The 25,100-nt window shown below is 35.8% G+C and overlaps 1 protein-coding gene and 1 long non-coding RNA gene across 7 annotated transcripts in view; one reads left to right on the top strand and one right to left on the bottom strand.

Moving 5' to 3' along the window:
- Positions 1-25,100, top strand: part of RIN2 (Ras and Rab interactor 2) — a 214,610-nt gene that overhangs the window by 186,641 nt on the left and 2,869 nt on the right. For all 6 annotated transcript variants that reach the window (XM_031951051.1, XM_031951053.1, XM_031951055.1 and 3 more), the window contains 5 exons: positions 55-146; positions 3,051-4,181; positions 14,702-15,007; positions 17,454-17,585; positions 22,449-22,612. In XM_031951051.1, coding sequence (XP_031806911.1) covers positions 55-146; positions 3,051-4,181; positions 14,702-15,007; positions 17,454-17,585; positions 22,449-22,612 — 1,825 coding nt within the window. The remainder of the gene's footprint in view (positions 1-54; positions 147-3,050; positions 4,182-14,701; positions 15,008-17,453; positions 17,586-22,448; positions 22,613-25,100) is intronic.
- The window catches only part of LOC116421452, a 43,947-nt gene continuing 23,036 nt past the window's right edge, over positions 4,190-25,100 (bottom strand). The window contains exons 2-3 of the long non-coding RNA XR_004231817.1: positions 21,127-21,237; positions 4,190-5,029 (exon numbers count right to left, since the gene is read on the bottom strand). This is a non-coding gene — a long non-coding RNA (uncharacterized LOC116421452). The remainder of the gene's footprint in view (positions 5,030-21,126; positions 21,238-25,100) is intronic.

The raw sequence follows: 25,100 nt of genomic DNA, 5'->3' as shown, positions 1-25,100 counted from the left end.
AAATTTATAAGAAAAATGACAAAATATTTATTTTTCCATCTTTTAAAAATAAAGGGATGTCCTTCCATTCACTCTGAAGCTGCCTCATGCCATTTCAACAGCAAAGACAGAGGCTGAACTGGAAGACTTGGCCCAGTTGGGATTGAGTAAGTATGCTTCATTCCTCAAATTTTGGGACATATTGTTGTTACATAAAACAATAGATAAAAATCATCATCTCTGGGCTGTTGTAGGTTGCATGGCTGATCAAGCAATTACTCCATTCCAGGTTTTGTGGTTAAGAATACAATGAATGAATGTCATTGTGCTCATAGTAGGGGAAATAATGGCATATACACACATCTGAAACCACTACCTTCTCCTTTATTCTTAGTCCTGTCACCCACCATGTGGCCAATTTTTATCTTTCATCTTAAAAGTAAGAAATTAAGATAAAAGGTCACATGTAGTTTGACTGCTTATTAGCTACTCTGGCAAACTTTGGCAAAGAAGAGAAGGCAAAAGTTATCAGCCTATGTGTATATTTGTATAGATTCAATTTTCTAAGCTGATTTTGGCCTCTCTCTGTATGCAGTTTTCTGTACATTTCATGTTTCTTTCCTTTTCAATAGTACCTTCTAAGGAAAAGGACAAGGTTTGACCCCAAAGGGAATGGCTCCATTTTCACTAATCCATTAATTCATTAATCCAAGTTCTTTTATTCCTAGTGAAGCACAAAGCTCTGAAAACATTTGTCTGCCCTATGAGTAAAATGCCAGAATATGTTTATATAGTAACATCTGTCCTACTTCCCCTACTATGGTACAGCTTGGTACCATGGTGTTCCAGATCTTGCCCATTATACAAAAAAGTCATCATGTTTTGCTGGCAGTGTGCCATTTGTTCCTTCCCTTCCTTTTCCCTTTGCTTTGCCCTTTTTCTATCCTCCCCCATTCCTGCCACCAACTCTCACTCCTTCATGTTACTTAGACCTACCTTGAGTGACTCTTCTCAAAAAATTGCTTATCTCTGGTTCTTAATTAAGTCTCTTTGCCCCATTGTTTTGGGGGGTTAGTTGGTGGAATGTGAAATACCTAGCTTCTATGAATGAAGAAAAGATAACTTTATAATATTTTAGATTTCCACCTTTGGCTATGTCAACAATTTGCAAATCATAATTATTGAATTGAGAACCAAGGTTTTTAGGACATAAAAAAAGATTTGATACCTACCTGCCTTGGCAAATTAAATGTGCATACTTTCTCCCTGGACTTTTTTTTTCCCCTTTTATTCTAAAAACTATATCTTGAAGTAGCTGCCATTTGTGGTATGCAGAATGTAGTATATACAATATGCATAATTCACTGAACAGAATGAAGGTAGCCACAGATATTTGTTGTCCTCCTAAAATTTAGATTTCTTTAAACAAGTTACTGAATATTTTGTAGAGCTGAGTGGTGAGATTAAAAAAGGGGATTCTGGCAGACTTATCCTTGCCACCTTAAAGAAGTGTGTTCCCATGTATATTTTGCTTGGCCCATGCTAATTCTACCAATTTTGGAATTGATTTATAATGTTCTTAAATATTTTCCTTGCATTTTTATTTTTTATTTCCCTATCTAAATGGAAAACTCCTCCTGGAAGACAGATTGTATTTTTCTTTCCTTTATATATGTACTTTCCATGGTACTTGATAGAGAGCTTATCATAAAGTAGGCACTCAACTTTACTTTGATACTGGTCGAAGAGACAGGCTGCTTTAGAAGTGTGACTGGTAATCTGATAGTCAACACTAATAAAGACTGACATACATAAAACTCTTGGTATGCTATATATAGTACATTTTCAAGGATCCTAGAATCTTATGAGTTAAGAAGAGCATGGAAGATAACAAGCCCAAACTCTTATCAGCTGCAGAATTTTTTTTTTCCATCTTCTGGTCCTTTTCTTGACTTCTCATTACTAGCCAACATGGAGCATCTGCCCACTCACAAACTCTTTAAGTTTGTGTTCAGGATATATAAATCCGTTATAATGACAGCCTAGTAAAGCATAGGAGGATTTAATCTTATTAATAATTATCTTATTTTAAATAAAATTTTATTAAATTTATTAAGATAAGTAAATAATAATCTTATTGAAAATCCACATTGAACACTTATTAATCTACATCACTCCTCTCCTTTAACATATAGAACTAATTTACATGGCAGTACAGATAGTGTACATTCTATAAATAGCCATTTTTCTTGCCTCTTGGATAACTGAAGAGTGTTAAATGCTTATAGCAAAGGCAAGAAGGCTACAGAATTTGGAAAAGACATTTACCAGACCACAAAAATAAATGGCCGAATTTATAGTTAAAATTTTCATTTTTCCCCATAGGTTGGGTTTTTTCCCCCTGATTAAACTTATGAACATACATACATACACATGTGTGTGTGTAAATATGTGTGTGTGTGTGTGTGTGTGTATAAATACATGTACACCCACCCTTTATTTTCCTCTTTTGGAGTTTTAATGCTGAGTATGTCAAACCTCAAACTAATTGTGTAACAATCACTCAGACACAGCTGCCTGTCCTGTTTACTTAAAGGAGAACTGTGAGGACATGATCTTTTGGCTGAGAGCTGCATCTGCCTGGGGACACAGCAGAAAGAGCTGTTAGGGAAGGGTGCTGTTTCTTTGTGGGTTATTCCATTTTAGAGTTTCTGGTCCATTTCAAGCCTGAACTAGTAACGGCATCATTCTTCTATGTTTTTCAAGTTTGCCTGTCTCAGTAAAAGTCATGTTGATCATTTGTGTTGGCCAGAACATTTAAATCTTTATAGGTGCAAAGCTCTACCCTGCAGCTCCGACATGAGCCTGCAGCTGGTTTTTGGCAGTCTTCTGAGTTCCAGTAAGAAATGTAGTTTAAAAAAAAAAAAAAAAACAATTCCCAAATGAAAAAGCCCCATGCTTTCAAGATGCTTGATGTGCTTCACTGTGCCTTTTTTTTTTTTTTTTTTTTTTTTAATTTGCAAAAGAACCACCATATTTACATTCTTGTGTTAACCAATAATGACTTTCAGATTTTTGGAACTCTCCGGCTGACAACAAACCCCTAAATCCTCCACCTCCTCATAGGCCTCTCCCCTCAGACGGTGTTTGTCGAGCTTCGCGTCAGCTTTGCCTTATAAATGGAGTGCATTCTATACGAACCAGAAGGCCTTCGGAGTTGGAGTGCAGCCAGACCAATGGGGCCCTGTGTTTTATTAATCCTCTTTTCTTAAAAGTGCACAGCCAGGACCTCAGTGGAAGCCTGAAAAGGCAGAGTACAAGAACTCCAGAAGTGAATGGCACTGAGAGTCCGCGTTCTCCCCCACCCAGACCCCCACCACCATCTATTAATAGCCTCCCCACAAGCCCTCAGCTGTCCAGGACCGAAACTCAGGCGAGTATGCCAGAAACAGTCAACCATAACAAACATGGGAACGTAGATTTGCTGGGAAAGAAACCGACCCCTATCCCTCCACCTCGGCTGAAGAAACAGGCTTCTTCTGTGGAAGGAGAAGGTCCTAATGCAAAGACCTTGACAGTCATTCGACCTTGTCTTAGTCAAGAGCCTGCATCGGGAACTGCTGGCAGCCCAGGTGATGCCCCGCCTGAGCAGAATCTAGCAAGCTGCAAAAAGACTCTGCCTACAAGCTCTGACTCACAACTCCAGTGGAATGGAGGCAGGCAGAGACTGAGCGACATGAGCATTTCGACTTCCTCCTCCGACTCACTGGAGTTTGAGCGGAGCATGCCGTTCAGCTACGAAGGGGACACCAACAGCAGCCTGGAAGACTATGAAGGAGAGAGTGACCAAGAAAGCATGGCCCCCCCCATCAAATCCAAAAAGAAGAGGAGCAGTTCCTTTGTCCTCCCCAAAATTGTCAAATCTCAACTACGAAAAGTGAGTGGGGTTTTCAGCTCCTTCATGACCCCTGAGAAGCGTATGATCAAGAAAATTGCCGAACTTTCCCGGGACAAGCGCACTTATTTTGGGTGCCTGGTACAGGACTATGTAAGCTTTCTGCAGGAAAACAAGGAATGCCATGTTTCCAGCACAGACATGCTACAAACCATCCGACAATTCATGACTCAAGTAAAGAACTATTTGTCCCAGAGCTCAGAACTGGATCCTCCAATTGAATCACTGATTCCAGAAGATCAAATAGGTAAGAATTAACTTTCTTTTGTTTTTAAATTGTATTTTATGTTACTGGACTTTCAGCCCATGGGATATTTTATTTAGATAGGTTATCCTTTTTTCCAGGGAAAAACAGAATCACAAACAATTATTAAAAATGAAAGTTGCCTAATTTTGTTAATAAATGGAAGATTTGGAAATAAGGTAAAAGTAAGACTTCTGATGCATTTGGTAAATAATATCAAATAATGTTCTGTCTCTAAGAAAAGCAAGATCTAGTTTGAGATCTGAGTGATTGCATTTTCCTTCCTATTCATTGTTTTCTTGAAGTACCTCTTTGTATTCTCTTCCTTTGGAGGGGGAGTATATAACCCCCCCCCCAAAAAAAAAAGGAAAATAGGTATAATTTAAGCACAAAAATAAGCAAGCAACCTTTTCTCCTGCCTTTTTGTGCCTTGACTATGCAAGTGCCATGTTTTATAAGTCTCATGAAAAGGGTAAATATCTCTGAAGGAGACATTCTTTCCTTGTAAGCTCATTCCAAAGCCAAATTGCTGTTAACAACTTTAGCCAAGGTATTCAAAGGTGACTGAGAAATTGGCAGACTGCCTTATTTTTCCCCCACAATCAAGCAGTGGCATTTAATTTTTTTTTTTTTTTAAGAAAGCTGAGCAAAAAATGCTAATTTCATGGAATGCATTTGTTGGACAGCAACAGGAAAGGATTCCCAAATGTTACCAGACATTTCATAAAAGTAAAACTCTTCCTTTTCCTTCAGTAGGATGAATTTTTTTCCTCAAGAAGTAGTAAATATCGTGTAGCATACAAGATCTTTTCTCCAGTTCTGTTTATTGACATAAAAATTTCTTGATTTTCCTGCAAAAGAAATTAAAGCACTGTTACTGTGGATTTTCTCCTCTTGGTTTGTCTGAATTAGGATCTTGATTTGTTTTGTTCTTTGTCAGGGTGTGGTTAAAGCTGAAGTGTAAGTGCTAAAAAAAAAAAAATTGCTTTGACTCTTTAGAAATGATTCAAGGAAAAGCCAGGGCAATACCTAGACTAGCATCCTCTTTCTGCATACCTCCAGAGCTTCCCTCTCAGGGATAACCTGGCTCCCAAGTTTAATTTATGTGGACAGGCAGTTTAAGGAAACATGAAGTTTGCTTCGCAGCGGTGTGCAAACAGCAAGAGCTTGTGGCTGATCTAAGCAGAGAGTTATGTGGCCAACTGATTCAGATATCCTACACAGAAAATCCTTACAAAGAAACCAAGGCCAGGGCCTGATCTTCTGACTTGTGTTGAACTTCCTTGCTTCTGTTGGGAACACCAACCAAAGCTGTCACCTCAGGAGGCATTTCTGTCAAATGCAGAAACTCAAAATGTTACTTGCTTACCGAGTTGGTGTGTGAATTTGTCCTAGACCTTTATCTTAGAAACCATGTCTTTAATTTAAGACCTAGGATTATAGTGTTAGATTCCCTTCGGATACACAGAGAGCTTACTTTGAATTTCCTGGGAAGCATCTCTAAAGTTCTGTCTAATCTGACCAAATTAAAGCTTTGTCTAATCATAGAGCATGCACTCAGCAGGAATCTATGCAATTTGGTGGGGGTGGTGGTTTTTGTTTGTTTCTTAATTAAAGCGGGCAGCTCACATGCCTACTGCTTCAAGAATTAAACTTGCTTAGCTTCCAAGACACAGTGAAAATGATGCACTTAATAAGGTAGAAAGTAAGAGTAGACAAAAACCAAGTCACAATAAACCTTTTCATGCTGAGCACAATGGGAAAAGAAGTTTGTAACTCAAAACATTTAATTAATCCCAAAACATACATGAGCTGTTAAGGTAGGACCTTCTTATTAATACCGTCAACTAGCCTGTTGATTGGACCACTTCACAAGTGTATAGAGAATGTCCCAAGTAGAGTTTCAGATAGTTTCACCTTGCAAATCATCCAAAGAATTCCCGGCTCAAAATGTATTAAAAACAGGTGCCTGCTAATGTTAGCAAAGTTATTATTGTTGGGGGGGAGGTGGGAGGAAGTTGTTTGTTTTTTGTTTTGTTATAATATCCAAAGTAATATCAATGAGTTAATATTTCAACCCCCTTCCATATATTACTTCTAGTGGAATGAATACCAGATAGGGAAAAAAAAGCTGTGTGACCTGACGCTAAACAGCTATAATGTGTTCCTTCTATAAAATGGGGATAATAATAGCAGTCTAGCCATTCTCAGGAAAGAATTTTTATGAAGACTAAATGAGATAATATGAAAAATGTAAGGCATTACATAATATTCTTATTGTTGTTATAACATTGGGGTTTCTACAGCCAAGTCAGTGTAATGCCTTCATTACAGACAGCAAAGGCTGAACTCTTTGACTGAACTGATCTAGAAATCAATACTTTCAAGTCCCCACTGAGTAGCACAACCATATTAAGAACCACAGCAAATCAGGCCAACGAAATTTTGGTTTGATCAGAATTGTCTAGACATAGCTGATATTGTTCAATTCTATTTAACGAAGTGAGGGAAAGGGAAGTAGAATTAAAATTATCAATTCACAGAATATTTTTAGAGTTGAAAAGGACCTAAGTAGCCATCTCTCACATTTATAAAAATGAGGAAACTAAGATCCAGGGAGATCGTGAATTGCAACTAATTTCTGAATCAGGACTAAAATTTTCTAACAGTGGTCAAAAGCTCTCCCACTAAATAGCATGCTCAATTTTTTTTAAAAGCCATTGAGCCAAAATAAATGAGTTGTAACCACAAAGCCTATCACTTTAGAGATGAAATATCCACCTAGAAAATATTGTATATTTGTGAAAGCCAATTAGGTACATACCGGTCATATCTAGAAATATTCACACACTTCCAATAAGGCCACAGTTTGTTTTTTCTTTCCTGGTAAGACTAAGTGAATGAATGAATGAAGCTTTTACTAATCACTAGCTATGTACAAAACACTATGTTAACCTCTGGGGATACAAATAGGAAAGTAATAAATTCCCTCTTGTCAGGGAACTCGCATTCTAATGGGGAAGGTTTCAGCTGCAAGTCAGATGGAAAGGTCCCATGGGTCTTAGGATGCAAAGCAGATGTTAATGCCTCTTTTTAATGTTATTTCTATTGATAAAGTAATAGTGGTTCCTGATATAGAATTATTTGATAGTGCCAAGGACTTTAGCATTATGGTAGAATATTGGAGCCAAAAAAAAAATAAGCTGAATAAATGTAATCTTGCAGCAACCTTTTAGTGGGTTAAATTGTTTATAGCTGTAGGATATATATTTGGTTCACAAAGATTTTATGCAAAAGAATAAAAAAAATTGAGGAGTAGATAGTACTTTCCTGATTTTATCTATGCTCAGCTAAAATGAACATTGACATTTTAAAAAATGTTTTTATTGATATCTTTTGTTTTTACATTAGTTTCTGCCTATTCCACTTTGCATCTATCAATTTTTCCATGCTTTTTTATTTCATTATATTTGCCATTTTTTAAAGCACAGTTGACTTTATAGCTCAACATTAAAGAATACCTTAGACCCAGCCTGTCATTTCCAAAATGTGTCCCAGTAATAGACAAGGGAGACCAAATAATAAAGTATGGCTAAGTGGAATGAAACTCACTAGACCATCTGGAAAAAAAAATGCAGTGCTCATACTCAATTAACAGAAGATTAGTGGTATGACCAGTAGCATGGAAGAAATCACACTGGATTTGGAGTCCAGATTTTGGAGATAATAGATTTTAGTCCTGGTCACTTAATCTGAGCAGTCATCTGTCAAATGGTACTATGTATCTCATATGGTAGTTGTGAGGATAAAGTGAAATAATATATGAATTACTTGAAGCACTAAGCTGATATTAATACTAATATTTACTTTAGTTTTACTAGGATGATTTAGAGTACATGCTACTCTGAAGTTTAGAATATATTGTTAGACTTGATAGCACTAACATTTTTGTTTGACTGTGGGTTTCTGTAATATTTTTAAGCCTTCAATAATATTAATTTAACAGGAAGTAATCCAAAAGTTCCAGTGGTAAAATTTCATACTAGAAAAACTCATAACAGATAGATATTACATATGCAAATGAAATCCCACTTGGTTGACTTCATCACTCCATTCATTTGCCTGTCTTTATTTCAAGAATAACAAAATTGTTCCTACTCTGAAATATTGGCACATTGATTTTCGGTTTCATTCTATCTATCCCTTAGATATTGTTTTCTACAAATTTTTATTCTTTGAAAAAGATGGGTATGAAAATGGGTACTGGCATCAAACACTACAAAAGGTAGTGTGCTAACCATTTTATACATGATAAATGTCATTTGATCCTCACAACAATCTTGGGAGATAGCAATTATATTATCCCTGTTTGCAGTTGAAGAAACTAAGGTAGACAGATTTTGATAGAAGTTATGCCCTTATCCACTGTGCCACCTCAGGACCTTGCCTCTAAAGATAAACAGATAAAGTGACAGAGATGTATCTATCTATATACAATATATACCTGAAAGACAAAGTATGCCTTAAAATATAAAATAATGTAGCTTTCTGACTCTGCCATTAATTTCTAAAATATATTTCTTTTGTGAGGCAATTTAGTTACAGTGTTTAAATAACAATCTTTCTACTTAGAAGAAAAGTCCTAGCCACTCCATGCTGCTTAGATTGTGTTAATCTAGGTGTGGTACTGCTGACCCAGTATTAGAGGGCACATGTTTTATGTGTTTATCTTGTTTTTACATCACTTGAATTTCCCAGCATGTTCCCTTCTGTTCCCATCCCTTATAACAAATCATAAAAGAGAAAGAGAAAAAAGTCAGTTAAGCAAAACAAGCAAAAAATAAATAAATAAAACACATCATTTAAGTAAGACAGGATATATATTATTTCATATCCACAATGCTTTAATTTCCTTCCTTCCCTCAAGAACAAGATGGACACACTATTTTAAAAGTTTTGGGTTTTTTTTTTTCCCCAAGGAGCATTTCTATATTTGCACTGATCTTTTCTACTCATTGTTTCTAAGACTGTTTTTGAATCACTGATTCTTGATACCATCTTCTGTCCTCCCTGGTTTTTCAAGCTTCCTTGTATTTAACTACTTTGCATTTATTTTATTCACTTTTTATATATAGTATGTGTTTATGTATGTACTTGTAAGTACATATACTAATCTTTGTGAGAATTATTTCATTCCTTGTTTTTGTATTCCCACAGTCTAGGATATAATAATTCTTTTTTAATTTGATTAATTTGTTTAATTAATTATTAAGGATTATTAAGTTGGGTGGCAGATCTTAGAAGTGTGTGAGGTCCTAGAAAAGGACAAAGGCAGCTAGGTAGGACAGTAAAATGATATAACTAGAATCAGGAAGATCCATGTTCAAATCCAGCCTCAGACATTTAAATGACTGTGTGGATCCTAAGCAAGTCATTTAATCTCTTTTTGAGTTTCCTTGTCTATGAAATGGGCATAATAATAGCACCTGCCTTCCAATGTTGTGAGGACAAAGATGAGATGTTTGAAAAGCATCTTGTAAACCTTAAGGTGATATATAAATACTAGCTATTATTTTCATAGGCAGAGGAAAATGTCTCACCCATAGAGGGATCAAACCATTTAGCCTGCTCATAAAATGAGTCAATTATGAGACACAGCCTGGATTATTTTAGTCTTTAGATAAAACAGTAGTATTTCTTTACCAAGAAGGTGACCTACTCTTGCATTGGTTGACTTTTAAGTTGTTTTAACTTCTAGGGCATGGGGCCAGAGGAGAGAAGAAGGGTCATACCAAATTTATTGTGTGCACTTTTTAGATCACAGTGAGGAGTACCTGCTTCCTTTTCTTTGCTTCTAACTGCCTTTCACCAGCTTGCAAAATTAGCCAGCATCAAATCAAAATCAGTCCAGTTATCCATACTAAGAAAATTAATAGGCTCTAATTAGCATGAAATGTAAGCTTGACCTCCCCCCCATCAAGAAAAATTTAACAAGACACTTCTATCCCTTCTTTGAAGAAGTGGAAATCTGAAAGTGATGAACATTGCCTATATATCAGATTTTTCAATATGTTGGTTCATCTTACTGTTTTGTTTTTTATCTTCCTCACATTTTTTTAAGTTGTAAGAGGTAACTTTCTGAGAGGAGTTGAGAGAAGCAGAAAGGAATAAAAACAACATAAAAGCCAAAGATGCCCCCACAGATCTATTTTTAAAGCACCTTGTATCAATCACATTATTTTTAGATTGCCTGTGGGTTCAGCATTGTTTCCAAATGTTAGGTTTGAGGCCCTATTTTTGTTGAATGATCTTCAGTCCTATCTCATTCATACCCAGAGGGTTTTGCTCTCCACCAAAAATACTTGTGAATCATGACCATTAGTCTCAATCTGAAGAAAGAGAAAATCTTCAGTTACCCAGCAGGCTCTTCAGTAAGATAAGGAAGGCTTTGCAAATGGAACCTGTTCAATAAGACTTGTATCCTTCCTTACTAGATGCTCATCATGTATTACTTTGTAGTATACAGAGAGTAGTCCTGGAACTTCTGGGATGACTAATGTAATGAGATTGAGACTGTAATAAGACCCGTGACTGTCAATCTCATCATTTTATAGTTATACTTAAAGCACAGAAAGGAGATAAGAAAGAAAAATTATATGTCTGTCCCCACATGCTTACACCTAACCTTTATTATAATTCTGTTTGAGAAGTTAGGAAAGAGTATGATTAAAGAGGCCTGGACAGGAGCTTCCACAATGGTAAAGAAACATTATTCTTCATCTTAATTGTGTAGCAGGAAACAGCTTTATATAGGCAGATTGAATGTTGCGCTTGGGATTCAGAAAGGTGAATTTAAATCCCAACTAAGAAACTTATTAGCATTATGACTTTAGTCATTGAGGAAACCTTTCAGACTTATGAGTTTCTTAATGTATAAAATGGGGATAATAATACCCAATATCTATTTTAAGGGTTGTTTTGAGGATCAAATAGGATTATTTATAAATTGATATAGACATAGGTATAGATATAGATATATACATATAGTTATACAGAGATTAGATATAGATATATTTTATTTGATCCTTGAAACAACCCTTAAAATGGGTATTGGTGATAGATATTTACATATATGTGAGTGTATATATGTATAAATGTAACTATGAATGTATATAGATGTATAGATCTGGGCATTTGTGTGTTTGGAGACAGTTCTCACAAAGAACAGTTAAGCAGCTTTCAAGAAAACAGCCAATTTTGGTAAATTACAGAGGAGAGCAAGATAACCCCCTACCCTGCTGGAGAAGGATTTCTAGAAAAGAAAGAACTTGAAAGATACTAAATGAGTACCAATCTTTTGGGTCCTCTGCATTAGCACTGATATTAGGGGAGGCTCTGAGGAAACACAGAATAGCTTTAGAGTATTAGCTGTAGGCACAAAGAATATTTGTTACTATCAATCAGTACAAGAAGAGGGCATAGGAACAAATGGGCTGGCTGGGTGAAGGACTCATTGGTCAAGACTCATGTTTTGTATTATAAGCATTACAGATAAAGAAAAGAAAAAGGATAATATGCTCTTCTATGAAGTGAGTGGATAGAACTAACCTTGGAGGCAGATCCTGAGTTCAAATCCAGTCTTATACATATATTGGCTGTGTGACTACGTAAGCCAGTCACTTAACCCTGTTTGACTCAATTCCTTGTCTGTAAAATGAGCTGGAGAAGGAAATGGCAAACCACTCCAGTACCTTTGCCAAGAAAACCCCAAAAGGGAGTCACAGAGAGTAACATGTGACCAAAAAAACAACTAGCAGCAATGACAGGAAACTAGACTGCCTTTCAGTCATTTACCAAAACATTTTCAATTCCCTTTTGAAGATAAACAAAACCACAATTAATACAGAGTCAATGTGTAGTCAGCCTGAAGTCAGAGCAAATTATTTTTGTTTCTCTTTTTATAGGCTTAATCTATTTATATCTATGAAGTTACAACCATTAGTTTCATTGTAACATTGTGGATAAGACAGAACACAATGTGAGATGATTAGCATTATGAGAGTAAACATTAAAACCATAAACAAGTAATTTCTTTTAACTATGGAAGATAATGTTATATTATTATTCAACCTTATGGTGACTTTTTCCTCATCCCATGTGTTTCAGCTTTTTTGTTAAAATAATTATTATCAAGTAAATCTGAGGATGTGATAAGAAGTTGTGAGTACAGTCTCGGGAGGAAAAAGTGACATTAGTAAAAGTCATACCAGTGATAGTTTGGGGGAGTACCTATAGGTCATTAACAAAGTCAGGAGGAAAGTTTTTAAAGTTATCATAACTGCTTATCTTTAATGTCAAATACTAGGATTTACATTATACAGATTTACTTTTCTCAAGTTGGTTATCATCTGAGACTGCAAGGAGAAAAAGAGTAATCTGTGTTCTCCTTGTAAGCAGGAGACCCAGAGAAGCCTCCATTAGGACTTAAATAAAAAGTAACTGTGGCCAATGTCTTTACTTTAAATATTGAGGCAGTTTCCTAGATTAACCTTTTGTTAATTTAGTTCACGAAATCATATATTAATCTGTAATCTCTCTTTATCAGTCCAGTTGATTAGGCCCCATCTCTGTAGTTTAGTATTTCCCCACCTTTAAGAAAAACTGGATTTTTGGACCAATATGCAAATGTTGGTGTCAGGATATTGGAGTAAGAAAAAAAAAAGTGTTAAGACCTCGTGCTTTCAAGAGGAGAGAATTTAAGAAAAATATTATTTTTGTCCTTTTCTTGTCCTTGCCTATTTTTCTCTTTTACACATCTCATCTGATCTTCACAACAACTCTGAAATTTTACAGCACTGGTCTTCTTATCCCTCATCTTACAGATCTGGAAACCTAAACTCAGAAAGATTAGACAAATTGGTTCAATTCAGATTCTTGACTTAGGATTCAAACTTTGATTCTTCTCTGATTAAAAATTCAAGGATTCTTTCCTTTTCCCCATTCTTACTCAGTTTACATCATCAAGGGCCTACTATGCTTGTCAGGTACTATGTAGGACACTGCATGTGTAAAGAAATGAAACAGTCCTGTTGGCAAGGATGATACATACTACCAGGGGAAAACACAACTAAGTACAAAAAGGATATGGCCACAGTGTATTGATTTTTCCTCTTGTAGTTAAGGAAGAGAAGGGCTAACAACTGAGGCTGCTTGTATCTTTGTTTCCTTTTAGACTTAGAAAAATTTATGCACTTGAACCTTGAAAAGAGCTAGGATTGGGCAACTATAGAGCACCGACCCTGCAGTCAGAACCCGAGTTCAAATCCAATTTCAGACACATAACACTTACTAGCTGTATGAACCTGGGCAAGTCACTTGACCCCAATTACCTTGAATTAGGATTGCATGAGGCAGATATGAAGAATGAAAGCATTTAAAGCATAGCAATGGGACATAAAAAAGCAAGTAGGGAAATTTAGCTAGAACACAAAGTGTATGAAGTGAGATATATAAAGTGAGGTGACATAGAATAAGCATGGAAAACTAGAGCGAGAGCGAGATTTGTCAAGGGCTTTATATAGCAAAAAAAAAAAAAAAAAAAAGGTTGAATTGGGGAAAAGTGGAAACAAAGATACCACTTGGGTAGCTGCTGAGTGATAGTAAGCACTGTGACTGAGGAGGAGATGGATGAAAAGAGATGTTTTAGAGGGAGAATTGTAGAAATTGACAAATGACTTGTTATGATGACATCTGTCTATTTTTTCTTTAAGCTATTTTTTTGAATAACATAGGTTTCCTCTTCTAATTATCTGTGGTTTTAATACTATCATTCTGCTGCCTGAATGAGAGAATTATTTTATGGTCATACTCTGTTGTTAAAAAGTTTCATGGAAATAGCATTAGATAAAATAATATTATAGAGTACAGTTCTTTCCAAAGAACCAATGTTATAAATGAATAGTTATCCAAATAGTACCATATGAATTTTGATAGTCATAATAGTAAATACAGTTATACTGCATTAATGAGATTGTGAAAAAGTACTATGTGAAGTTATGGGATTTGCATGAACTCTGAAATGATAAACAAAAAAATTATCAGTTTATGATTAGTTGTAAATAGAATACACCCCACCCAAACATATCTATATATGTATATGCATATAGTATAATGCAAGGTCCAAATGCATCTATTTTCATCCTTCATTTTACTCTGAAAACACATGTTTTCAGAGTAAAATGAAGGATGAAAATATGTGTGTGTGTGTGTGTGTGTGTCAAAGTAGATAGAGAATACTGGCACTAGAGTCAGGAGGACTTAAATTCACATTTGGCCTCAGACACTTAACAGCTATGTGACCCTGTAGCCCCCTGTTAGTCTACTAACAAATATCATGTAAAATTGTTTAGTCCCTACCTGTTAATGGAAAAAGTTTCTACTTTCCTTGTTAGAGTCCTATGTGTCGTTTCGTTTTGAGACTTTTTAAAACTGTGTAACTGATTTTCTCTGCATTTCCTTCTCAGATATCGTGTTGGAAAAGGCCATGCACAAATGTATTTTGAAACCTTTGAAGAGCCATGTTGAAGCCATGCTGAAAGATTTCCATACTGCTGATGGCTCATGGAAACAGTTAAAAGAGAACCTGCAGCTGGTCAGACAGAGGAGCCCCCAGGACCTGGGTGTGTTTGCTCCAACTCCAGATTTTGTGGATGTTGAAAAGATCAAGGTCAAATTCATGACCATGCAGAAGATGTATTCTCCTGAAAAGAAAGTCATGCTGCTGCTGAGAGTCTGTAAACTAATTTACACAGTCATGGAGAATAACTCAGGTGAGGACTATCCAGAGATCAAAGCTACATCATTTCCAAAAGGTTTTGTTGAATGAGCATTTTTAAAAAATTATTAAAAATCATGTATCTTGGTATTTAAAGAAATGAGCTACAGATATATTTCATAGGAAATAATGAACTTGAGGAAAAGAACCTGAAACATTTGTTTCTTAGCTGATTCTCTTTGTGGTAAAATAACTAGATATCTTCTCTGAATTACAAAGTTGAAAAATGAAAAAAAAATTTCCAACACTACATACTTTGGGCTTAGAAACAGAGACATTTCATTTAACTTATTAGTAAAGATGAATAAAGAAAGCCATGAATCCCCAAGTTATATACATCACATCATTCTGAATATCATTATAAACTTCTACATAGTGAAGTTGCTTTAAGCAGAAAGAATAGGGGAAATATATGACTAGATTACAAGGGTTCTATAACATTCAGGAAGTGTACAGATGAGGAACTGGAGCTAAGCCTTAAAGGAAGAAGTTTCTTAACAGTGGAGACTTGACAAAGGAATAGTGTATTTTAAGCCTGGAGAATAGCTTTTGTTATTCATGGAGCTATTGTTAAGTGTTTTACAGGGGTCTCATGATCCTCGTAACTACTCTGGGAGGTAGGTGCTATTGTCATCACCATTTTACATATGAGAAAGCATATGAGGCAAGCAGAGGTTAACTGACTTCCCGGAGATCAGTTAGTAGCATCTGAGGCTGAATTTGAACTCAGTTCTTTCAGCCTCAAGACTTATAAGGAGGTACTTTAGACTTAGAGAGGTGAAGTAATTTTAATATAATCACACAACTAGTAAGTATTCTACATGTAATTTGAATCCAAGTCTTCCTGACTCTTAGACCAACCAGTTTGGTTGGTGGAAGGAAATAGAAAGGCTGGAAAAGATGGGTTCTGTTCAGATTATAGAGAATCTAAAACACCAATTTGAGGAGTTTGCATTTTATACTCTAGGCAATATAGATGCATTTAAGAGTTTGGTTTGGTTTTAGCAGAGGAATAATGTGGTCAGACCTATGACTTAAGAAGACTTGATAGTCTTATTGTCAGTGAAATCAGGAGACCAAGAAAGGGATGATCTGGACCTAAACTAAGGAAGTGAAAAAAGAAAAAGAAATGAATAGAAGAGGTGTTTCAGAGACAGAATGGGTAAGACTTGGCAACTGATTGAATATGGGGAATGAGAGAAAGGGGTTATTCCCAGATTACAAATCTACGTCACTTGGAATGCTAGTGGTTTGAAAGAAGATGAGATTAGGGGAGGAAAATGAAAAGTCCATTTTAAGACAAGTTTAGTATGGGAAGGCTGATGGAACATACAGTTCTAGATGTCCATCAGGCAGTTAGCATTATAGATATATAGATCTGGGAACCACCATTCAATTACTATTGAATGCATCAGACCATATGCCATTGTCAAGAGAGATAATAAACAGAAAAGAGTTAAGAACTGAGCATAAGGGGCAGGGAACACACACTTATGAGATGGTAGATGAATGATGTTCTCATAAAAAAGACAGATAAATTAGTCAGGTATGAGGAAAATTGGGAAAAAAAAGTCATGTCATAAAAGTCAAGGAAAGAGTATATAGGCGGAAAAAGAAGATCAGCACTATCAAACCACTCCATCTACTACATCAAATTGCCTCTCTAGTATTAGATATTAATAAAATTTTGTGATATGAGATCTACTAAAGAAAAGAATGATAGATTCAAATCAAATGTATAAACAAAGGCAAGTTGGTGCATTGGAAGGTACACTATTTGGAGTCAGAATAGATTCAGATCTATATTCTGCCGTTTATAACTTTGTAACCTTGGGCTTTGGTTTCCTCATCTTGAAAATGTGGGAGTTGATTTAGATCACTCTATGATCCTCTTTAACATATATTTATCTAATATTTAACTATGTTTAAGGCACTGTTGAAAATGTCTGAGTCCACAGAAACAGAACCCTCTTTTATATATAGAAAGTGCCTTCAATTATGTTTTCTGTCATACAAAATATTCTCTCTGAGAGAATTGTTAGTCCAGAAAACTGAATTTCAATTGAGATTCCTAGAAAGGGGAAAACACATTTTTATGTTTTTTTTAATTCATTTGTAGAAATTCATGAAGAAACTTGTGGTATGGGATTGCAATAGAAGATGACAGGAATATGGACTGTGTGTGTATGCATGCGTGTGTGCGTCTGTGTGTGTGTGTGTGTGTATTGGGGGATATGTGGGGGAGAGGGTATGTGTGTGGATGTAATAATCCTGGAGAATTTCAGAAACAAACCCATCACCACATACATAAATGACATACATACATAAATTTTCCCAAAATGACGTTAGTCTATTAAAAGCAGTATACAACATATACATTTTGAGAGGGAAAAATGACCTTTAGTAATGATTTTTTTCTTTGTCTTCCTTCTTTATCCTAGGGAGGATGTATGGTGCAGATGACTTCTTGCCAGTGTTGACCTATGTAATAGCACAATGTGACATGCTTGAACTGGATACAGAAATTGAGTACATGATGGAGTTGTTAGATCCATCATTGTTGCATGGAGAAGGTAAAAACTTGTTAATGAAAACATTTGGGATGCTCTTTAAGTCATAATAGCGTAATATATTTTGTTTTTAGAAAAAATACTCCACAGAAAATCAGCGAATGAAAGAGTTTGATATGACGAAGAAATTAGGATCATCTTTTAATACACAAGTATTTTTTTTTTGTCATGAACCCTTTCATTAATCTGAAGCCTATATATACATTCTTACAATACTTTTTTATGTTTTTAAATGCCTAAAATATATAGAATTACAAAGCAAACCAGTTATATTGAAATAGAACTATCAAAATATTTTTTAAAAACACATTCACATGTCCCAGGTTAAGAACTTTTGCTTTAGCAGAGTAAATCACTTATTTCTATCAGGAGAAATATTTCTGATGGGTTTGTGAAGAAATAAAGGGCCAATTTATTACTTTTCTTATACTTTTTTCAGCCTAGACAGAACTGGATTCCCACTTATCCATTGATAAGATATCTTACAATTAAAATAGGGACCATTTGAAACTTGAAGGCATTGTAGTAAGTGACCAGAAATAAGATAGGAACTTTTCCTGTCCCAACCATTTCAATTCTAAACATGTAATTCAGAACCTATGCAGTGTTTTCTGTGTTTTTTTTTTAAAGGATTTTATTTGTAATGAGGTTTATTTTGGGTTAGTTAAGGAAAGAAGTCGACATTCTTTCATAGCAGTTAGGAAATGTATAACACCAACACTCAACCTTCAAGAGCTACTGAAAATAGACCGGACCAAAATGGTCAACAGCCATTTTTGTGATCATCAAAAAATGTGACTCCTTCCCACTCTCCAAAATACAATCACAATTCAAGCAGGTGCAACTAGAAAATAGCTTTTGATTTTGGCTCCTGTAGGATTCCTTCCTTCCTATTTCCTTGTCACCCATAGCTAACCCTAAGAGTAGGATGAGAACCAGAAGACATCCTGTAGTGATTCAGGCTTAGTAATAAATGTCTTTAGTTCCTGTCCCACCAGAGATCCAGCTAATACTGAATTTTTTTTCTTCCTCTTGACCTGGCTATCACCTGTTTCTCCCAACTCTAAATAGCACTTATAACTTTGAAATCAGGAATTCAGTGGTAAATGATGAAGACACTTCCCCATCACTATTTTTATCTTGACCTCCCTTTTTGGACAAAGCCATGTGCATTTGTCTCTAGGGACTAAAAGAAATAGACAATAATTTCTATGGTTTCATTTCCTTTCTTCTGCCACTTTTATTGTTATAATACAATGCCAAATAGGGGGTATGGAGTGAGTAGCTCTCAAAATGTTTGTTTGGCGAGTGAGATTCTTATGTAGTTTGGGTGTAGGAAAAGATAAAAACTGACTTAAGAAAATTAAAGGACATTTATATCTCTTATTTATTTTCCTGTATTCAAATTGGGGGTTAAAGTAATTGGGAAAAAAAAGAAAATTAGAGGATACTTTTACTAAAATTTATCCTGTTCATTTGGGGTCTGTCTCTCCCATATTTTCTCCTGGTAACATTTAATTATCTTTCTACCTTTTTGCTACCCTCCCTTATGCTGTCTCATTCATTTTGGTAAAAGTATAGGAGCAGTTAGTTGAAGCCAATGCAGACAGCAAGATTTCCTTTAAAGTAGAGCCTTGAGCTCAAGGCTGCTGACCACTGATCATGAATTACTCATCCTAAACTTTATATTTCTAAGTTAAGCCTTTCATTAGTTTGTTGGGCAGCGACTACAATTCTTTCCTGCTGACTAAGCATGTCTTAACTTTTATTGAAAAAATATAATGTAAAAAATCCCTTTTAAATGCATTCTAATGTCAGGGTAGTAGTTTTGCTGAAATTATACTGCTTGTTTTTAAGCTAAATAAATTTAGTTCTTTTATACTATATTATCTCTCTTTATTCCTCAAATAGATAAGTTTTGAAGTTTAAAAAAACAAACAATTTTTTGTAAGAAAAGCTCTCTACCCTGATGACCTCCCCAAAATCTAATTCCCCACCAAGGTGTAGTTCAAGTTTTACCCTCTCCACAAAAGCTTTCCTGGTTATTACAGCCCAAATTCATATTTCTTCATCTTTTGGATTCCTAGGACTTTCTGTACCATGTGGTCCTTCTAATTCACCAATTGTTCATGGAGTACTTACTATATGCAGGACACTGTACTAGTTACTTTAGGAGATAAAGCTCAACTCTGATATTGCATTTATTAAAGCATCACTTGCAGATGACACTGTGCTAGATTATAGGGGGTGAAGAGGGAAGAAAATTATTTGAATTCCCAACTTCAAAGATCTTTCAACTCAGTGGTGAAAATAAGATGTAGAATTGTTATAAACTTTAGACTGTTACACAAAAGTGATGTATGAAGGCAAAGCGTGTACTCCCCCCCCCCAGAAAAAAATAAGCCCCTATACAAGGCAGCATATAATACAAAAGAAATGCAAGGTATTACAAGATTTCAGAGGAATGAGAAATCACTTCTTTTAAAAAATTATTATTATAGTTTTTTATTTACAAGATATATGCATAGGTAATTTTTCAGTATTGACAGTTGCAAATCCTTTTGTTCCAACTTTTTCCCTCCTTCCCCCTACCTCTTCCCCCAGATGGCAGGTTGACCAATACGTGTTAAATATGTTAAATAAAGTTAAATACAATATATGTATACATGTCCAAACAGTTATTTTGCTGTACAAAAAGAATTGGACTCTGAAATAGTGTACTATTAGCCTGTGAAGGAAATCAAAAATGCAGGTGGACAAAACTAGAGGGATTGGGAATTCTATGTCGTGGTTCATAGTCATCTCCCAGAGTTCTTTCACTGGGTGTAGCTGGTTCATTTCATTACTGCTCTATTAGAACTGATTTAGTTCATCTCATTGTTGAAGAGGGCCACGTCCATCAGAATTGATCATCATATAGTATTGTTGGTGAATTACATAATGATCTTCTGATTCTGCTCATTTCACTCAGCATCAGTTCACATAAGTCTTTCCAGGCCTGAGAAATCACTTCTAGCGCAGAGGATCAGGAATGACTTAATGGAAAAGGTGACATTTCAGTTGAGACTTGAGAAGGGAAAGTGTTTTGATGGGCAGGCAGAGAAGAAATGAGCATGGTAGATTTTTAGGGAATAAGAAAAGCAAGGAGGAAAGCTTGCTTAAGGAATATGAATAGGACACAGCGTATATGCAAAGAAATAGAAAATAAAGGGGTGGAATTGTAGGTCAAAGCCACATGATTAGTAAATAGAGAACCTATTTTGTATTAGGCACCTGAGGATGCAAACAAAGGCAAATGACAGTCCTTACATGACAGACCTTAAAGAGCTCACAATGTAATGGGGGAGATAACAAATAAACAACTGTGCCCAAACAAGCCTTATACAAAATAAACTGGAAATAATCAGCAGAAGAAAGGTACTTGAATTAATGTGGCTCTGGAAATACTTGTGTACAAGGCAGGAATAAGAAGAAACCTTAGAGGTCATCTCATCTGTTCATTCTAGAAATTAGGAAATAGATTCAGGAAATTTAAGTAGCTTACCAAAGGTCATGAAAGTAGCAGGCAGTAATCAAGCTGGAATTTGAACCCTGACTCCAGGTTCCCAGACTCCAAATTCACTACCTCCATGGAGGATCTTGAAGGGTAGTACATCTGTAAAGTACAAATAATTTCATTTGGCAAAGAACTGGGAGCTAGAGAGATTTTGAACAGGACAATCTAATGTGTCTTTGGGAAGATGAATCTGAAATATGTAAGATAAAGCTGGAGGTTGTAGATAATGGAGCTGGGAAGACCATTGTCAAGAAATAGATTATGATATCATAAATTAGGGTAGTGGGAAATGGGAACCGAAAAGAAAGGATAGCTTTGAGAAAGCTTCTGGAGGCAGAATTGATGGGATTTGATGACCAAATTAAGTATGAGTGGGAAGGAAACAAGAAAGAAAGACCTTAAAAATAGCTGAGGTTTTGAGCCTGGGTGACTACAATAATGGGGCTATCACCAGAATAGGGAAGTCTGGACTTCGTTCAGGGAAATAAGACTTTTATTTGTTTCATTAAATATTTCCCAATTACATTTCTTAACATTCATTTTTTTAAATTTTGAGTTCCAAATTATCTTCCTCCCATCTATTCTTTCCCTCCATTCCTTGAGAAGGCAAGGAATATATCAGTTATGTGAGATGTAGCACATTGTTCATTAAATACCTACTGATCAAAAAAAAAAAAACAAATAGCACTGAACTTAACATAACAGTACATTGAACAGGCAGAGCATTCTGCTAGAACCTAAAAGGATACAGACTTGAGAAGGTCTTAACCCTGTTGTTGTGATTCTTAGATCAGATCCTGGCAGAAGTCTGCTAGAACCAGCTTCAACTAGATCTTTCAAGGTGAACAGACCAGAGAAATCAGCAAATGTCACAAATCAAAGGTTGATTTATTGTTTTGTTGATTTTTAGACTTAATAATGAAGAAAACACAATCATGCAGATTAAACTTAAAATTGTATTGGAAATTTTTGTAGACCCATTGAGTTCAGGTTAGACCAAGTGACTTCTTTAGCTCCTTCCAACTCTGAGAATATGATTCCACAATTGGTGAATAAATTATCATTTCTTTTTCCAAAACGGGCTCATGTGACCAAGAGAAATGTGTGGTCAATAGTGATTCTGTTAGGCAATTTCTTTGTGAAACAAGCTCCTATATATTCCATTTATGTGAATAAAAAGGTTATTGTTAAAGAAATGGCAGAAGGGATTTTGTTTTGATTGCAGTTTATGTATTTTTATCATAGAAAAACTAGAATCATTCTATTACCAAGGTCTCTTTTGAAAAATCATCCATTGCTGTCTTTTACAGGAGGCTATTACTTGACCAGTGCTTATGGAGCACTTTCCTTAATAAAGAATTTCCAGGAGGAACAAGCAGCTCGCCTGCTAAGCTCAGAGACCAGAGACACTCTCAGGCAGTGGCATAAGCGGAGAACTACTAATAGAACTATCCCATCTGTTGATGACTTTCAGGTATGGGGCTGCTGATGAAGGAAAATACATTGCTTGTCTCTCTCTTTTTTTTTTGTTTTTTTGCTGAGGCAATTGGAGTTAAGTGACTTGCCCAGGGACGCACAGCCAGGAAGTGTTGGAGGCCAGATTAGAACTCAGGTCCTCCTGACTTCAGGACTGGTGCTCTACCCTACTCCACCTGTTTCTTTTTTAACCTACTAGGAAGTGGTTGTGTTAAATCAGGGCTTGGCTCAAACAGTACACTGGAAATTAAATTCCATGTGTTTCCGGCTTTTGTTGAAATGCCCAAGAGGGAAGAAGTATTTTAAGCTACTCTCTCTGCTTGAGTTTCACTTCTCTCTTTCCTTCTTTGTTAAAAATAAAATACTGGATTTGCTGCGCTTAAAAATGAAGTCAAGCTAAGGCAGAATTTGGTTCCCTTGGGGTCTAGCTGAAGAGCAAGCTCTCCGAGAGGGTAAGCCACCTTCCCTATGATGGAGGAGTCAGCACCAAAACTTAGTTCTACTGCTGTCCCATCTCTTTGAGCTGACAGCAGGTTATGATTGCTCCTCATCTTACTAGTTTCCTGATGTGTAGGTGATGTTGGGGAAGTAACAGCTGTGGTAGCAGCTATGATAGGAAATACAATAGGGAATTTCTGAGATACCTTCTTCCCCAGGTTTTCTTACTGTCTCCAGTTTAGGACTTCCATTATCAAGAGCAAACTGGTATCTGGGCTGTTTGAATACATTAATATAAACAAATTGGTAATCTCCCATTAAAATGGAAGAGAGGAATTAAAATTAAAAGAAGAGGAAAGGGGGGGGGTCTACATTTTACTTTTAATTAGATATCTAGATGTAGACATAATGTACGCATGGTAATTGTATTTTTGAGATTTAGTTTGAATTCTAAAATTCCCCGAAGTGGTGACATTTATATTTACCCCTGCTCCACTGACCATGGAATGGAACTGATAAGAATTTAATGAAAAAATTTTGCCCATTTGTTTCCCTGCCATATCACCCCACTTTTTTTTCCCTTTCATCCCTCTTAAAATAGCTGAGAGTTCAGTTTTGATCAGAGTTGGCTGTCCTTTAATAGGCTCAATCAGCAAGCTTTTCACCAAAATTAACTTCTAGGAAATTTCTTAATAGGCACGTGAATTTGAAAAGGAAGGCTGTGTGTCTTTTCTCCTGTGGGTCATGAAAAGAAATGCTCCAAATGTCTGATGACTTAGACATCCTCAAGATCTTGCAATATGTTCATCTTCCTGGAATTACATATAGTAGGACATATGTCTTTAAAAGGGAAGAACAGAGGAATTGAGCAAAGTTCCCTTTCCTCAGCTCCTTCCCTCTTCCTCCACCCCCAATGTATATCCCCTGCCTTTACTACTACTCCCATTATTTGATGTTTCTTCTAAGTAATTGTATATCTTCATTGGGCAGAAACTGAAGAGCTCACCTTTTAAAAAAAAAAAAAAAAACAAACAAAAAACATCTTTAGCTTTGCAAAAGTCAAATATGATTGGAGATTGAAGCTTTAGACTTAAAATGACCATTCTGATTATTTTTAACTTGCTCAGCAAGGAAAAAAATCAATACAAAAGCAGTTTAGAACATCTAAACTGTTACTAAATTGTTAACAATTGACTTGTATGATAGTAGAAACATTAACCTCTTTTTTCCTCTAATTTTTTTTCTAAATTTTTCTCTAATTTGGCTAATGGTGAGAATGACTAATAAAGAAATCCCCTTGCCTATGGAGGTCCACAAACTCTCTGTAATTTATAGTCTTAATTACTTGAGGCACTCAGGTCACAAAGTCATTGTTGATCAGAAGTGAGACCTGAGTCCATGTCAAAGACCAGCTTTACAGACACTTTGGCATGTCATGTATGTGTTTATATCATGATGTATATTTTTCAAAAAACTCTCACAAATGTTATTTCAGTTGAACCTGACAACAAGGCTATAGTGTTATTGTTCTGGTTTTACAGATGTGATAACTGAGAAATTGAAAGCTTTAAGATTTAAAGTACCAGTACTTATGGCAGCTAAGTAGCACAATAAATAGAACCCTGGAGTCAAGAGGATCTGAGTTCAAATGTGACTTCAAACATTTAATCCTCATTAGGTGTGTGTGACCTTGGATTAGTCACTTAACCCCAACTGACTCACAAAAAAAACCAAGAGTCCCAGGACTAGAAATTTGTGAAAACTCAGACCCAAATCTGGTTCTTTTGCCCTATTCTTACCTGCCCAAGTTATCCTATTTACTAATAGCATACAGCAGAAATTGCATCTGACTAGTCTTATTGCATTTTTCTTTTTTTCTTGTGTGAAATGCACCATCAGCTGTGTGGAATCAACCACATAGTCTTCCTCAGACTTCATTTACATTACATATGTAGCCAACTGGAGGTTGTAATCACCACAGCCCTATACCCTACCCTATCATAATTTGCCTCCAATAAAAATTATAAAAGTGTGTGTGTGTGCGTGTA

Source organism: Sarcophilus harrisii, chromosome 2 (assembly GCF_902635505.1).
Source record: "Sarcophilus harrisii chromosome 2, mSarHar1.11, whole genome shotgun sequence".
Classification (NCBI taxonomy): Eukaryota; Metazoa; Chordata; class Mammalia; order Dasyuromorphia; family Dasyuridae; genus Sarcophilus; species Sarcophilus harrisii.
This window is presented reverse-complemented; position numbering and strand designations above follow the sequence as displayed.